The 18583-nt window shown below is 39.2% G+C and overlaps 1 protein-coding gene across 1 annotated transcript; it reads left to right on the forward strand.

Moving 5' to 3' along the window:
- The first annotated feature begins 294 nt into the window (after positions 1-294).
- On the forward strand, positions 295-18228 carry LOC134749020 (cytochrome P450 4C1-like). Its single transcript, XM_063683912.1, has 10 exons — positions 295-367; positions 1518-1670; positions 2928-3037; positions 4863-4953; positions 6182-6364; positions 9370-9740; positions 10218-10286; positions 10671-10839; positions 12345-12515; positions 17926-18228. Exons 2-10 carry the CDS (start codon positions 1529-1531, stop codon positions 18081-18083), a joined length of 1464 nt encoding a protein of 487 aa, XP_063539982.1. The 5' UTR covers positions 295-367; positions 1518-1528; the 3' UTR covers positions 18084-18228.
- The last annotated feature ends 355 nt before the right edge of the window (positions 18229-18583 follow it).

The raw sequence follows: 18583 nt of genomic DNA on the forward strand, positions 1-18583 counted from the left end.
CGGCGCTTACTTTTCTATGACATGACAGGTGATCACGTGATGCTTTCCATAGAAAACGAAGCTCCGGAAGCTCCGGCCCGGACACGACCCGGTCTAACGTGAGTCATCCTTAAGTTTACTACTTTCACATAAGCTTTGACCTCAAAAAATTCACATTTTCACTTAAATAGTTAGTTAATTCCTTTACACAGTGTTTTGCGCTTATCTAAAACCTAACACCTTGTACACATCGATAATAAACCTAAATCGTGACGACAAAAAAGTCGCGTCACGCGGTCACGACTGTCACTAGCGATAAACAAGCCGGCAGTTTGTCGCTGTTTGCGCGACAAAGCGGCGATTATAGGTACCGCGGGTACCGATAAACGTAAGTTTCTTTAGTATACCTACAGTAAGGCCCACTTGCACCATTCTACTAACCCGGAGTTAAGCGGTTATACCGTTAACCCAGTGTCAAATTGTACTGGTAACCATGATATCTCCAGGTTTAACCGGTTAATGCAAGTGGCTCTAAAGACATTAACGGGTCAAACACATTTTAGAAATAGTTAATTGTGCAACGAGGGAGGTATATTACAAATCACGACAGCCGCAGGTTGGCGTGAATTAATAACTCGAGTTTGCAATTTTCTTACCCCCGGATATATACTCGTATCGTACACAATGTTTTTATCACACTTGCGAAGAAAAGTACATACGGTGACATTTCAGACATTTGTCCGCCATATTGTAATTTTTTTGACAGATTAGGTTAGGTTTAGGTAAAAGCACAGACCCATCCGGCATTCAGCCACAATTGAAAATTGTGTAAAAATATTTCAAACGGCTGTTAAATTTATCAAATTAAATATTTTTATACATAAACAATATTAGTACTTTTCAACACACTTGCTCAAAACGACTTTTTTATTCCACCGATTTTTGGCTCATAATCCTAGATATTAAACACGCGTGTTATTTCAGTTTATTATAACACTGGTGCTTTTTCATTATATTATCCGACTGAGTTAAGAAGGTAACTGATTGCTAATAATATGCATGGAAACGGAGCCTTCTTTAATTGGTCGGACTGGCGGGCACGGGCGCGCCCGACCGCCTGCCGCGGCCGGCAGTATGACAGATTTTAGGCTTTTTTCAACACACTTGCAGCAAAAAGTGTCTTATTACTGCACTAGTTATCGAACTAGTGCATTAATAAGACACTTTTTGGTTTAATTAATTGTACTTTTATAAACTGTTTTAACAATTAAAATTTGATTATCTTTCCTAAGTGTGTTGAAAAAGTCGTATATGAAACACGTGTGCTTTGGTCATTACACACATCACTATCTATCTTTCTATCTATCGCACACGCGTAGTTATATTACTGACCTGTCCATAATGCCGGCTGTCAATGTCACTGTGTGTGCGAGACAGCAATATAATTATGCACGTGCAATAGAGATAGCAACAGGCGGCTCAATGTACGAAATTCGTTGAGGTAAGCGTCCTTTCTTTATCATTATGTACTATTCCAGACTATCGAGCCATGTTCTGGGTGATCATTATCGGGGCCCTATTATGGATAATTTGGAAGGTGTTGGCAGAGGATGATCCGCTGGACAAGCTACCAGGGCCGAAGAAGTGGCCTATTGTGGGCAACCCGTTCATCCTGTCCATGACGTCACAAGGTACCTACATTAAAGCTAGATAGACTTTATTTATTTTACAATTTATGTGTGTTTACTAATATATTTTTAAGAACTGTAAACTAACAAAATATGGGCCGACAGACCTGAAATAAAGATTTTCAATTTCAATTTCAATTTGTCTTTTCTGACACGATCCAAACGCAGTTCAGCTTATAAACCTAAACCAGTGGCGTAACTAGGGAGGGGGGGGGGGGCAGAGGGGGCAAGTGCCCCGGGCGCCATCCAAGGGGGGGGGGGGCGCCAAAATGGGCAAAAGGCAGCAGCAGGAAAACTTTTGTCAGTCGTCAAGGGGCGCAAATTTGGTGACTGCCCCAGGCGCCATATCCTCTAGCTACGCCCCTGGCGTAAACTGTTCGTCTCAAATAGCTAATGACCTTAACGTAGGAGGATATAATCAAACGGAGACGACACGTCTGTAATTTTCTGCACAAAATGTCTACCGAATTTTGCGGGGGAGGGAAACGTCAAATGTATATATAAGTAACAGTAACGTAAACATAGCCATGTCAGATAAAGGAAAGGGAAGTCATAGAATGTATTGGTTCCCCCCTTATATTTTACCACTCTTCTCTTTACGAGCACAGTCTCTATACATATTTTTTTAATTTATGTATTTACCTATATGAATCTGCCAATAACTTTAACTTATACTGTGTATTACTTCATCATCATCATCATCATCATCATCATTTTAGCCCTCAATCGCCCACTGCTGAGCATAGGCCTCTCTTCGTGACCGCCACTTATCCCGGTCCTGGGCTAGCCTTATCCAAAAGTGCCCCGCGATTTTTCGAACGTCATTCACCCAACGAGCCAACGGACGCCAGTGTATTACTTATACTTTTACAACAACAAATAAGTTTTTGGCAAAAATTACATTTTTGGTACAAGCTTTTATCGCTGACTGTACATTTTTTCCACAGGCAACTAATACTCATCGAGACAATTCTAAAAACCCCAGACACAATTAGGTTGCGTTGTTTTATCACAGAGTTCCTATGGCCACCTCCTGTCTGCATCATCAGATCAGCTCGATGGTACCATAATATTGCATTGTCACACGACTTACATATGTATGCAAATTTTCCGCTCAGCGGAAACCGGGAAGTGGGTCAAATTTAACTTGCAAGATTTGACCCTTACAAACATTTTACACAGGTACATTGCAAGTTAAATAAAAGCTTGTAAAAAGAATAATTTTCCTTGTGTAATAATCAATTGAAATGTTTTTTTCAGAGGAATATTTCATCCTATTGCGTGAATTCGTGAAACAATATGGCGACCGGTTCGTTTTTAAAGTTTTCAACACGAGGGTCCTCAACATCTGCGGCGCTAAGGATACAGAAGTAAGCATAATTTGTCCCCCAGTTATCCCTGGCGCAAAGGTACCCATCACACTAGCCGTTTCACCACGTTATTTTTAAATGCTCCTATCCTTTTTCTTATAATAACTCGAAAAATCTCTAACGAAGGGATCTAAAATCTCTAAATCTCTAAGCTGTTGTTTATATAAATCAAATTGTGGTAAAATATTTTCAGTACTTAATGTTAAATCCCCAGCAAGCTCGGCCGAATTTGACCTTTACATACAAACGGAGTTTCGTTCTCATTTTAAAATGTGTAATGAGTAATGAAACTTTGCACATACAAAGACATGAGGTATATCTAGTCCTGTAATTAGTTAATATAGCTCCAGTTAATAAAACAAATGAAATAGAGCAAAAACAAGTTTTGTATGAAAAACTTAAATTCGCTGTATTTTTTAACTATGGTATCTGAAGCTACATAAACTAAACTCTGATTTGTAATTAGATTCCAAAAAACTAACCTCACTCAGATCCTTTTTCTTTCGTAATAATGGAAAATATGTGAAGAAGTAAACACAAATTTCCCTTTTGCATACTCTAGCATTTAAAATCAATATTGATGTATCCTTTTAGCTTTGTTTAGTTTCTTAAAACATACGGAAAAGAGAAAAAGTGAGGTTAGTTTTTTGGAATCTAATTACAAATCAGAGTATAATTACAGGACTAGATATACCTTATCCTATTGCAAGTTCAAAGTTTCAGAGCAATCTAGCTAGTCGTTTTAAAATGAGAACGTAACTACTAGACCTCGAGCCAGGCGCAAATTTCGTCAGTCATCGCCTCCCGGGCGAAAACTCGTATAGCGGTTAACGGCTATGTATGATGAACCCTCGTGAACGTCAGCTGCCGCTCCGTTGGTGGGTTGAGGAATGGCACCCACCGAAACGCGTAACACGGTCTTTTCCACCGCGATACAACCGGCTGACGATTTGTTTTATTAACAATAGCATCTAAACTATCATCTGAAAAAGTATCACATGGGAGGCGATGACGCCGATGACTGAAAAGAATTTTCTTTTTTACATGTTCATGTGGCCAGCTGACGGTCTTTCCACAGCGATACAATCAGCTGACGATTTTGTTTATTCACAATAGCATCTAAACTATCATCTGACAACGTATCAAGCGGGAGGCGATGACTAAATTCTTTTATAGACTTTATTTGCTGCCACTCCTCAACCCACCAACGGAGCGGCAGCTGACGTTCACGAGGGTTCATCATACATAGCCGTTAACCAGCACTATACGAGTTTTCGCCCGGGAGGCGATTGGTCATGGAAATCTGTTCCTGGCCCGCGGTCTATACGTTTGTATGGAGAACTGAGCTTCTTGGGGACTTAATATTCAGTGAGGAATAGTTACTTGTGCAACAAGAGAGGAAAGTTGGGTTTTCTTGCGTGTTTATTTCGAGTCCCGAGAAAGCGAAAGATTCTAAGTTAAAATCTTGAGCGTAGCGAGGGACTCAAAAACACGAGATGTAAAATAACTTTGCTCTCGTGTTGCACACATAATTTTTCACCTCAGTAGTGAGAACATATTAAAGGTTAAAATGTATTTCGTATTACACAGAACAATTCAGAAACAAAAAAAAATTGTAATCAAAGTATGAAGTGGCTGTTCATGGCCATCACTAAAATAAAAAGCTACATTGTTTCACTCCCTGGAGTGAGGAAAGTCGCATTTTCTTCACTCCCTGGAGTGAGGAAAGTCGCACTTTCCTCACTCCAGCGAGTGACGGAAGTAGGCTTGTTCGAGCTGCTGCTGCTTGTTGGTGCTGAGGCGAAAAATATATTTCTTTTTGCAGGTGATTTTGTCACACTCCCGCAACATTACTAAAAGTACCCACTACAAATTTGTGGAGCCGATGCTTGGAACCGGGTTGCTGCTTAGCACAGGTTTGTTTTCACAAAACGTATTTAAAAAAAAAACGTACATTCACCCGCTATTTCCTATCCCGCTATCTCTATCGCACGCGCATAATACTATTGCAGTCCCTCTCGCACAGTGGCATTGATCGCCCGCATCATAGACAATAGACAGCAATATAATTACGCGCGTGTGATAGAGAACCCCCCCCCTCGCAATCCCGTCCACAGACGCCGAGTTTTCACAGGATTATAATGAAGTCAAGGATCTTGTGCCGTTTTAGGCACACCACAAGGCTCTCTGGTGTCACAGCAAAATCCTCAGTGACTTACTTACCGACTTTATGCATCACCACCACCAGTATAGGGCCATGACGCATGCTGTGGCACGACACTCCTGAGAACATTACGTGACGTTACGGGCGTTACGGCTATAGACGAGATACCGTATAACGAGCCTCTTCAATGTATGAAGATGTATACAAACTGAGCTGTCAATATGTAGTACAACTTTTATAGAAAATGCCATGTGGCAGTTTGTCCATAGACAGGAAAACATCTTGTATGGGATTTACCTGTGCCACATCACGCAATTTAGAGAATGGTGCTGTGCCCGTGAACGTGTTAAATGATATATGAAGCAAAAGAGCAGACAAATGATGGTAAGCGATTACCGCCGCCCATGGACACCTGCAACATCAGTGGTTGTAAGCGCGGTGCCAGCCTTTGAGATGGGAATACGTTCTTTTCTTGAAGGTTTGAAATTCTTCGTGCTGTGCTCAGTATTTTAAAATAAATTGATACGGAAAATATTTATCAGTTGTACTATAGTTCTTCTTTCTTTCAAAAGCTATAATGTTTTCTTTCCAACGATAGAAAAGTTAACAATATTATACACTAGCTTTTGGCCGCGACTTCGTCTGCGTGGACTTAGTAACAGCAGCTAAAGTAAGTATAGCGCCTGGAAAAATTATCATAGCAATCATTCAATTTGAGCATATTATGCATACAAATTAGCAGGCACTTCATTAATTATCTCAATTCCACCCCGCTTTTTACTTTCTTATGGGATAATTTTCGGGATAAAAACTATCCTATGTCCTTCTCAGGGACTCAACCTATCTCTATGCCAAATTTCATCTAAATCGGTTTAGCAGTTTAAGCGTGAAGAGGGAACACACAGACAGACAGACTTTTGCATTTATAATATTAGTATGGATAGTATGGATTAAGTATGGATTACTTATACATTTCATAGGTAACAAATGGCACAGTCGTCGAAAACTCCTAACCCCAACGTTCCACTTCAACATCCTGAAGAACTTCACTGTCGTCATGGAAGAGAGGAGCAGATCCTTCGTTCGTCAACTTCGGGATACAAAAGGGACGGAGGTCGAAGTAGCTTCGCTGATCAAGAACTTCACACTCTACACTATTTGTGGTAAAATAAAAATAATTTAATTCATCTCTGGGTCCATAGTTTGGTTACACAACATATACAGGTTGACCTTAGCCATTGGACAAACCCCAAAATCCCACGTAGGGTTCTCAGGAATGCTCTAACGTAAATATTTTTTAAATTATAACAGAAGATGAAAATAGTTATTTGTGCAACAAGAGAGGAAAGTTGGTTTTTCTTGCGAGTGTTTATTTTGAGTCCTGAGAAAGCGAAAGATTCTATAATTGATTCACGAGCGAAGCGAGTGATTCTAAGTTAGAATCTTGAGCGTAGCGAGGGACTCAAAAACACGAGATGTAAAATAACTTTGCTCTCGTGTTGCACACATAATTTTTCACCTCAGTAGTGAGAACAAATTAAAGGTTAAAATGTAATTCGAATTACACAGAGAATGTTTTTTTATAAAAGTATGAATTGGCAGTTTATGGCCTTAACTAAATTAAAAAGCTACTTTGTTTCACTCCCTGGAGTGAGGAAAGTCGCACTTTCCTCACTCCAGGGAGTGACGAAAGTAGGCTTGTTCGAGCTACTGAGGTGAAAAATAAATTTTCAAACAAAAGTTATTTCCAATAATCGACAACAAAAAGAAACATGCTGTATTAATCATTGGCAGTGTTTTTGACAATTTGTTCGAAAATGTGCGGCAATGATGACATTTGTCAAAAGTCAGAAACTTATTAGTGTCATAAATAAAAAAGATTATCACAGAGGTCGAAGGTTTCTTACTATTTATTACCTCAGGAGCTACTAACACATACAGGTTGCTCCAAAGTAAAAAAATGGTAATTTGTTAATTTCTTCGTAACCGCTATACCGGTTGTTATGATACTTTGTATACTGGTTCTAAATACCCTAATGCATAATATGTACATTTCGGCTGTGTCCAATGGCTAGGGACACCCTGTATATACATATATATTAGTAACATAAAAATAAAAAAGAAAATAAAATAAAGAAATCTTAAAAACCAATACCGACGGACAGAGGCACGCACTGAAACGTGTGCCTCGTCCTAATGTCGCATTATCGGGCAGTCCGGCCGTTCAGCGATGGTTGGAGAGCCTAATAGGGGATTTTTGTAGTTACTCGAGCGCGTCAGATTAAAATAGGGTTGCCACCTTTTTTATATACACACATAGTATTTTTGTCAAAATATTTAAAAAATATAGTATTTACTGGGAAATATTAAAAAAAAAAAAAATAGGACGCCGACTTGAGGCGAATTAAAAATCCAAGTAGCATACGATGCGATATCGGTGACATTTTGTATAAACCTTTCTTGAGTGATGAAAATATAGTATTTTTCGTACTATATTGTTTTTGTATAATATATAGTACAATTAACTGTAATTGGCTTTGTATTGTTACCTGAATAAGCATAATAATTTTGTAGCTGTTAGTACTCCTTAAATAATAAAATAAAATAAAATAAGGCCGTGCCAACATCCCTCGTTCCGTGGTGCTAGAGAGTCGTAAGAAGCTTGTGTCGGATATTGAGGGCACTCTAACCAGAGTTTCGGTGTAGGGCCGGGACAATTTAGTGCGATTCAACCCCACCAAGACACAAGTTTGCGCGTTTACCGCTAAGAAAACCCCATTTACTGTGGTCCCACAGTTTGAAGGCACAGCCCTTACCATGTCAGGGAGTATTGGGATCCTCGGTGTCGACATCTCCAGTGACGTCCAATTCCGTAGCCACCTGGAAGGGAAGGCTGATCTGGCATCCAAAAAACTCGGTGTGCTCAATAAAGCACGGCGATACTTTACTCCGGGGCAAAGACTGCTGCTATATAAATCGCAAGTCAGACCCCATATGGAGTACTGCTGTCACCTTTGGGCAGGAGTACCTGGATGCCAGCTTGGACCCTTCGCCTCAGTCCAAAGGCGCGCTGTACGAATCGTCGACGATCCCAAACTCACAAGCGGTATTGAACCTTTAAGTCTAAGGAGAGACTTCGCTTCCTTATGCGTGTTCTACCGCTTGTACAATGGGCTGTGCTCTGAAAAAGAAGAGCTTCCTGACGAGGGTTTCCCGAGGGGCTTCAGTATGGGGTTTTTCAAAAAAGGAGTGTACAGGTTTTTAAAGGGTCGGCAACGCGCGTGTAATATCTCCGGTGTTGCAGGCGTCCATAGACTACGGTAACTGCTTACGGCGGGCCGTATGCTTGATTGCCTCCGACGTGATATTTAAAAAAAAGGCAGTTGGGTTAGTGGACGGCTGGTGGGGGGTGCAACAAATCGTTTAGCAGATTGTAGATTTGGTTATTTTAGTCCAAATTAAAGCTATAATTGTGCTATTACTAATCTCAAAATTATTTGTACCTATTTCCTTAATCTGACGGTTACAATGTGAAAATCGGGCGTCGAACTTGTGGTCGTCAGATTAAGGAAATGAGTATAAATAAGTGTCATATTCAGTTATAAATTATAGCATTCACTTGGACCAAAACGACCAAATGCACAATCTGCTTATCGATATTTTTAACCCTCCACCAACCCCCCGAAATTTAAAAAAATCTGTAGACGCTTTCCTGCTCGCTGGAAAAGAAAACTTTATATAACCTTTTTAGGGTTCCGTACCCAAAGAGTAAAAACGGGACCCTATTACTAAGACTCCGTTGTCCGTCTGTCTGTAACCAGGCTGTATCTCATGAACCGTGATAGCTAGACAGTTAAAATTTTTACAGATGATGTATTTCTGTTGCCGCTATAACAAAAAATATTAAAAAGTACGGAACCCTCGGTGCGCGAGTCCGACTCGCACTTGGCCGGTTTTTTCTTCTTCTTATCATCTAATCTTTCGATTTCAATAGGTCTCTACGACGCTCGACTTTCGAGTAACTACACATTTAACATCGCCGGCTTCCCAGCTACATAAAATAAATACCTGAATTCTTCCATCCTCGCACAGCTAAACTGTGGAATGAATTGTCGCCTGCGGTATTTTCGGCCCGTCATGCAAATTATCTCGCATTTTTTTTCCACAGAAACTGCCATGGGCATCAGCTTAGATCTAGACAAGTCTGAGCCAGCTGTAAACTATCTCGAAGCTGTTATTAACATCGGACCTTTATTCTTAGAAAGAAACTTACGCTTCTGGCTGCAATCGGACTTCTTTTACCGCAGACTACCCGCTGGTAGACAGCACGATAAATACTTGAAAACAATCCACTCTTTTGCCGATAATCTTATTCATAGGAGTAAACAGCAGAGACTTAGGGATATGGAAGAGTTTGAGACGACAGAAGATGGAGTTAAAAGGCGGCTGGCGTTTTTGGATCTCTTGTTGGAAGTTGAGAGTAAAGGAGAAATAGATTTGGAGGGAATCAGAGAGGAAGTTAATACGTTCATGTTTGAGGTGAAAAAATGCTTGTGGGTATTCTGGGGGCCTAGTCAAAACGACAATCGTTGATAGAGATCGCCAATCCAAACTAAAATAATGTATGGAAATAGTCTTGTGACATCTCTTCATCTGCCATCCCGAAGCATTTTTTCTTTTCGTTTGGAGTTTGTCAATGTACGATTGTTATCTTGACTAGGCCCCCAGTGGTTTGGTTTTGTATGAGAATAAAATCCTAGGGGTATCCACTATTTATTTATTTATTTTAAACTTTATTGCACATAATAAGTGTACAACAGGCGGACTTAATGCCATTATAGGCACTATCCATTCAGATTCAGATTGAAGTTTTCTCAAATGTCATATACCTACGAGTATGTTGTTATGAAATTTTTTATTAGTTTCTATTAATTAACTGCACGAAGTCACTGTACTACTCGTATACGTAATACTCGTATTATGAAATTATTTTATCTATTGGAAATTAATTTCCAGGGCCATGACACTACCGCGAATGCCTTAATTTTTGGTATAATGTTGTTGGCTGACCATCCAGAAGTACAGGTATGTTGCTATATCTTTAACGTACAGTCAGCTAAATAACTTACCCACTGCATAGAAATTTGTTTGCATGGCGGGTCAACTATCCTTGCAGCTGACTGTACAGTGAGGTTCGAAATTGCATGGAGAAATTATGAATGAATTACATTTACTGATATTCAGTAGTGGAGACAAACGACAGGGTTTAAGAAGTCGGGGGTTCAAGATGGTGGTGGGAGAGTTGAGGGGCAGAGGTTGGGGGTTTAGGAATCAGGGGGGAGATTGTCCCTTTTTATCCCATTATTAAGAAAGGTTAGTGTTTGGAAGAGAATCACCATTTATAAACAAGTCTTCATATGGTAGGCAACTTAGAGTAATTATTATTTTTGGCCTCTACTCAAATTCCAGGATAAAATTCGTGAAGAATATCGCCAAATCATCGGCGAGGTGGATCGCTCGTTCACTATGTCCGACTTCACTGAAATGAAGTATCTAGAGGCTGTGATCAAGGAGACGCTCCGCCTGTATCCCAGCGTACCGTTTATTGGACGGACTGTTAGTGAGGACTTTATGCTCGGTGAGAAGGAACAGTTTCTTGTCAAATTCTTCATAGTTTTTAATACAATATGTCAATATCCATGACCCACGGTACTTTTCTGTCAACAGTCAACTATAAAGTTAAGGACGCTAAGCACGAATAAGAACATTGACATGCCATTTCCTATCTTTATCGCACGCGTAATTCCGTAATTAATTAGTGGTGGGGAAGATATTTTCATGTGAATACACTACATCATACATTCTCCTTCCTTCCTTCCTTATTTTTGAAGAAAAGGTGCTAAATTCATAGTGTTGTTATGATTTAAATGCCAACATATGGCTATAATTAAAAACGAAGGCCATTTAAAATAAACTCAATTTATTATAAAATAAAACTGTGAAAACGGATTATATCGCGTATATTGAATTTATAATACATCCCGACGTTTCGAACTCTTTACAGCGTTCGTGGTCAACGGGTGACCACGAACGCTGTAAAGAGTTCGAAACGTCGGGATGTATTATAAATTCAATATACGCGATATAATCCGTTTTCACAGTTTTATTTCATGAGTAACTATCGCGGTAACCGAAGTCAATTTATTATAATTAATTAAAGTGTAGTTGTTAAATAAAAATATGAATGAATCTTCATTTCAGTAATCGAACTATTTGAGTTTACATTTGTCTCAAACTTATTATTAGACTGTAATAGATGTCATATATTAATTAAAGAAAAAGTGACGGATCCCTCCAGTGGTGAAGGCCGGATTCGAACCGGCGTCTTTAGCTATCGCGGCTAACGCCATGAACCCCTAGGCCACCTCGCCACGGTGGTGCCCGTCCCAATTTCTCGACTATATGCCATCTTAGTAAGACTAGGCGTCTTTGACCAACTCACCTTCTATACGGTAAATCTTCTATACGGTACGGTAGGGTAAAAACGGGACCCTATTACTAAAACTTCGCTGTCTGTCTGTCTGTCTATCTGTCTGTCTGTCCGTCTGTCACCAGGCTGTATCTCATAAACCGTGATAGCTAGACAGTTGAAATTTTCACAGATAATGTATTTCTGTTGCCGCTATAACAACAAATACTAAACACAGAATAAAATAAATATTAAAGGGGGGGCTCCAACAACAAACGTGATTTTTTTTGCCGTTTTTTAAAGACAATGGTACGGAACCCTTCGTGCGCGAGTCCGACTCGCATTTGGCCGGTTTTTCTTTAATATATGACATCTATTACAGTTTATGTGCAATAAAGCTTCAATAAATAAATAAAAACCGGCCAAGTGCGAGTCGGACTCGCGCACCAAGAGTTCCGTACTTTTTAGTATTTGTTGTTATAGCGGCAACAGAAATACATCATCTGTGAAAACTTCATCTGTTTAGCTATCACGGTTCATGAGATACAGCCTGGTGACAGACAGACAGACGGACAAACGGATAGACGGACAGACGGACAGCGGAGTCTTAGTAATAGGGTCCCGTTTTTACCCTTTAGGTACGGAACCCTAAAAAAACATATTTGTCCATGCAGATGATGTGCTAGTGCGCGCCGGCACCCAAGTCGCCATCCGCATCTACGATCTCCAACGACGCCAGGACCTGTTCCCAGAACCTCACGACTTCAAGCCGGAGAGGTTCCTTGAGTCAGACCACAGGCCCTACGCCTTTGTGCCCTTCAGCGCTGGCCCTAGAAACTGTATCGGTAAGATATCTTCAATTCGAATCAAAAGATTAGACGCGGTTAGAGGACGGCCGCTTCTCCATATTAACGTTGTCTCCATTTGCCTCTGGATATTGACATTATGTTTTTTTACATAATTTGATGTAATTTATTTACCATAGCTCTGTATAAGTTTCTTATTTCGATTTTTTTATTATTCTAAAAAATAGGAGCGAAAAACAAAATTGATAAAAAATTGAGTACCTAATCAATCAATAATAATTTATTTCGAACAAATAAGTCCATAATGTGTAAGTAACATAGATTAGATTAGATATTATTAAAACAGAATTTCACATAATGGGGCATGTAGCTGCACCCAGTGCTTCAGCCACGGTGAGTCCCACCGCCACCGGTCGGCCAACGTGCACAGAATGGTATAGCTGGCGCGCCATCGCCTCAACAGCGAGCTACACCGCTTCCTAATTCTATTTCTTTTTGACTTTAGTTTCAGTTATTTTTTTGGCTATACGTTCGGTATAAGGGTTAAGGCAAATAATTTTTATTCAGTGTAATTAAATTTTTATTACCATTTATTACAATTAGCCATTTATTTAGGGTGAAAAAGAAAACCGTAACCTTCCAATAGTATAATGGACTTCCCCAGTCGTTAACCATTCGACTCAATCTTCACTTAGCGTTATCCTAATAACCTAGATTCCGTTCTAAGCTGAAAGGTCAGTTATCCATTACCATTTACCTATTTTAACAGTAAAAACACGTTCTTTATCCCCCTAAGAGTTGTTAAAAATACGGAAAAGCAAGTTTAAAAGCTGGGTCGTGATGTGGTCGTGATCAAACCAGCAGCAGCAGTCGTAGCACGGTACGCTTATCACCATGCCTGTCACGTTCTAACAAGTATGTGAGTGCGAAAGTGACGGACTTAGTGATACGGGAAACCATGCTGCGCGGGCATTCGTATATATATGGTCGCCGTGTTTGGGTGAATCCAAGTTTCCCCATAAGTGAACTATTATTGCCTATATTCTCGTTCGCTCATTTCCAGAACGTGAAAAAGGTGGAATCAAATACAATGGTTTATTCATTAAAATATGTTTACAAATTGAAGCTTACAAATAAAATAATTTAGGGGGCGTCCATTAATTACGGGAGGGGTTTTTGAGGATTTTTGATCCTGCAGATGTGTAGAACATTATCGACTGTTTTTAGGGTTCCGTACCCAAAGGGTAAAAACGGGACTCTATTACTAAGACTCCGCTGTCTGTCTGTCTGTCTGTCACCAGGCTGTATCTCATGAACCGTGATAGCTAGACAGTTGAAATTTTCACAGATGATATATTTCTGTTGCCGCTATAACAACAAATACTAAAAACAGAATAATGGGGCTCCCATATTTAGTATGGAGACCAGTCGAAATTACCCCGCTAAAATCTAGTAAGTCTGTTTTTGCAAAAAATAACGTAGCTACATAAATAAACGGGTTCAATTTAGATCCCTTAAGCCATGAATGAGAGGCAACACGTCGAACGTGGTTCGAAAACCGAAATTCGCAAGTTGCGGGGATCTTTCTCTTTTACTCCAATGAAGACGTAATTTCAGTGACAGAGAAAGATGCCCGCAATTTGCGAACTTCTATTTTCGCGGTTATAGCCCTGAACTCACGGCGCCTCTAGTCCTCCTTAAACTGGACCCGAAAATTCCCCCCGCACTCGCCCATTAAAAGGGAACAGCGGGCCTGTAAACTCTAAGTGCCACCCCACCGGCGTCTAGTGTACAATTTTTTTTTAACATGAACTTCATATAAATTTAGGTACAAAGGCGAGCTTATCCCTATAAGGGACCTCTTCCAGCTAACCTTAGAGATAATGAGTGGAAAATTCAAATTAGATAGATAGACAAACTTATAGAACGTACAATAATATTTAAAAAGGAAAACTACAATATTAACGTCTACGAATAACTAAAATACATCAATACAATAAAATAAATATGTACTAGCATACATAAATATATAGTACTAAATAAATATTAAATATATATATATATATATATCACGTGCAAAAAAAAACAATAATAAAAAGATTAGTACTCAACCAAATCACACTTCGTGGGAAAGCCAAAGCTTAGTATTTAAGTACAACTAATTAAAACCTACAAAACAGTATACTATAGCTATGTAGTATGGCTGCTGCTCGACGCAACAGCGCAGCGATGTCATTTTCCATAGCGCTGACGAAGCCATAAGCTTCTGTACACCATGGCCCAGCGTAGGCTGGTCTAAGGGACGCAGCTATGCGGTGGAATGAGATAGCAATATCACTTGCTCCCTCTAACGCATAAATGCGTCCCCTGGCCTACACTGGGCCATAGTGTACAGGAGCCATTAGACGCCGCCGCTCAAAAGACTAGTGCGGGGTGGCGGGTGGCACTACGAGTAAGTACAGTAAGTACTAAGTGCATGTCCGTTCGTGTTCAACTCACGCATGGCTTGATAAAAGGAGGGGTTTCCTTAACTTTTCAACCGACGTCTAAATTTCGGAGGAAATAGGTACTCAATTTATAGGGTTCCGTACCCAAAGGGTAAAAACGGGACCCTATTAGTAAGACTCCACTGTCCGTCTATCACCAGGCTGTATCTCATGAACCGTGATAGCTAGACAGTAAAAATTTTCACAGATGATGTATTTCTGTTGCCGCTATAACAACAAATACTAAAAACAGAATAAAATAAATATTTAAGTATGGCTCTAACGCGATTAAATTTCATTATTTTACCAGGTAAAAAGGTAAAATAATGAAATTAAATTAAATCGTGTCAGACACGTTAATAATATTATTGAAACCAAAGATAGATATAACTCCGTAATAGATGGATACAGTCTAAGAAAAGAACGTGCCTCGAAAATCACGAAAATTTGATTCTCGATCAGATGGCACCACTACTTTTGGCCTACTCTTGTATAGAGGGCGTTTACGGTTTCGTTTGTTATTTAACAATTTTAACGCATATCAATGAAAAAACATGGGTCACAATAATATAAAAATAATTAATGTAGCTATAAAAATAACCGGCACCGGGTTCGGGTCATCGCGCCACAGCAGTAAGTAAGTAAGTAAGATAAAAATAACCGCCACACCGGGCACCGGCACCGGGTTCGGGTCGTCGCGCCACAGCAGTAAGTAAGTAAGTAAGATAAAAATAACCGCCACACCGGGCACCGGCACCGGGTTCGCGTCGTCGCGCCACAGCAGTAAGTAAGTAAGTAAGATAAAAATAACCGCCACACCGGGCACCGGCACCGGGTTCGGGTCGTCGCGCCACAGCAGTAAGTAAGTAAGTAAGATAAAAATAACCGCCACACCGGGCACCGGCACCGGGTTCGGGTCGTCGCGCCACAGCAGTAAGTAAGTAAGTAAGATAAAAATAACCGCCACACCGGGCACCGGCACCGGGTTCGGGTCGTCGCGCCACAGCAGTAAGTAAGTAAGTAAGATAAAAATAACCGCCACACCGGGCACCGGCACCGGGTTCGGGTCGTCGCGCCACAGCAGTAAGTAAGTAAGTAAGATAAAAATAACCGCCACACCGGGCACCGGCACCGGGTTCGGGTCGTCGCGCCACAGAAGTAAGTAAGTAAGTAAGATAAAAATAACCGCCACACCGGGCACCGGCACCGGGTTCGGGTCGTCGCGCCACAGCAGTAAGTAAGTAAGTAAGATAAAAATAATCATTTATCCATATTTAAATACATTTTATCGTATTTTTATAAATCTTCATTTTTAATTTTAAAGTGTGTCGATAGATGACACTGAATTTACTGTGGTTACAAAATTAACTATGACAGTACCGCTCTATCCTATTATATCCTCTTTGTTGAAACTCATGTATCACTCACAAAGCAATTGGAGACGGAAAAGTTTGAAATAGGATGTGTGCACATTATAATATTTAACTGTGAAAGTGCATGTCGCATCATGCATGTGCAATGTGCATCGCTCACTGCGGAGTATGGGGAACTATTTCTATGTTAACAATTTGTTAATCTCGTTTTGATAACATTTAAAACTTTTGCGTTTTGAACACATATTAAATCACATTTACAATCGGGTCTATCACGAATTTATTTTACCTTCATTTTTGTTTTATTTTTTTTTTATTTTTTTATTGAGAAACAAACAGTCTTAAAATAAACATAAGCAACTTAGCTAATAGCTACAAATTAATTTTTTATAGACGTATAGTTTCCTAATTCACATATCGAGGTACAATTAAAAAGTAATGATAAATAGTGCAAACTTGTAGTACCTAGTAGTTGTACATAATCATAACAATAGTACACCTACTAATAACAATAGCATATAAATGCATAAAAAATAGAAAAGACTTATACTTTTCACTTACTTAAACTTAAATTACTAAAATTACAAGTACTTACTATCGGGTTTATTTACCGACGTTTCGATACAATTTCGTTACATTTTGCTGGGACGTCAATTAGCATCAAAAGCTTGTAGCCTGTAATACAAGTGGAAGTCCCTCTCTAACAAAAGCGATCAAAAAGTGAGTTCCGCTTGTATTACAAGCCACAAGCTTTTGATAAACAGGGCACAGACCTAAACCTTAACCGAACCTGTAAACTTGGTAAACCTGTGTCAAAACGTCGGTAAATAAAGGTAACAAAATAAATTCGCGATAGACCCGATTGTAAATGTGATTACATAAACATCAACATACTCAAATAGGTTGATAAGCGAGAAGCGAGCGAGCGAGTGGGAGGTTAAGTGAAACCAAACATTAACCGAAGATGTATATATTGTCGGTGTTCAAGTATAGAGAGAGCTCGTAAATCTAAACATTAGTTATTTATAGACTATTATTGCTTACGTGCTATTTATTCAATTACGTGCGTCGCATATTTATGTTGCAGGCAGTAACTACGTTACTGTTAATATGTTGATTTAGACATAATACAATACCAATACATAATACAGTACAATACCAATAAAGACATTCAAAATGATGGCCAATTTTTACAACTTTGACTACGGATTCATATTAAGGTACATTTCGGATCTTCAGATATCAATTTTCATCATAATTCGTCTTAGGTACTTAATAACTCCATGAGGCGCCATTCATGTTAACTTTTATATTTTGAAATTTGGCGATTTTCAAATTCATAGTGAGTAGTCATAGTATTTATTTTATTTATTTGTTAAAATGAAAGAGTATTTTTGTAACATTGTTTTGACAACTTGGAATTTCCATTTCTAGTTTAATTTAGTATTTATATAAGTCACATGGTTTTCACACAATTTTTTAGGAAACTGTAGGTCTATAAGTCTATTAACCTATATTGTAACAACTTATTAATATAAGAGACTGTTTGTTTCTAAATAAATAAAATAAAAATAAATAAATTTATTTCAGGTCAACGTTTCGCTATGATGGAGATGAAATGCGTGCTAAGCATGATCTGTGACAACTTCATAGTGGAGCCGAGGATCAAGGACCACCGGCCGGCGCTGGTGGCGGACTTAGTGCTGCGGGCCGTCGAACCCATCCACGTGCGCTTCGTGCCAAGATAACAAAACAAAACTCATCTCCGCTGTTCTTATGAATGAATGTCATTAATCAATAAATTAATCAAATCTTTATTTGTATTGGTCATACATTGTCATATATACAATAGATATGTCAGAAATATACATATACGATTAAAATTAGGTATCATTGTAAACATTGGAAAAATAATAATAATTAAATTGTTAGGAATTATAATACTAGCCTCATTAGCCTTCCAGAAATTCCTTAACCGAATAATACGCCTTTTTGGTCAGGAAACACTTGAGTTTTTTTATAAAAATGACATCTGAGGCAACATCCTTTATATCAGATGGTAACCTGTTATAGATACCCGAGGACAGCGAATATCTTATACCTTTAAACGAGCTATTCTAAATTCTTGTATATTTATATATTTCGGGGATCTCGGAAACGGCTCTAACGATTCCGATGAAATTTGCTATATGGGGGTTTTCAGGGGCGAAAAATCGACCTAGCTAGGTCTTATCTCTGGAAAATGCAT

The sequence above is a fragment of the Cydia strobilella genome, chromosome 17, assembly GCF_947568885.1.
Source record: "Cydia strobilella chromosome 17, ilCydStro3.1, whole genome shotgun sequence".
NCBI classification, from domain to species: Eukaryota; Metazoa; Arthropoda; class Insecta; order Lepidoptera; family Tortricidae; genus Cydia; species Cydia strobilella.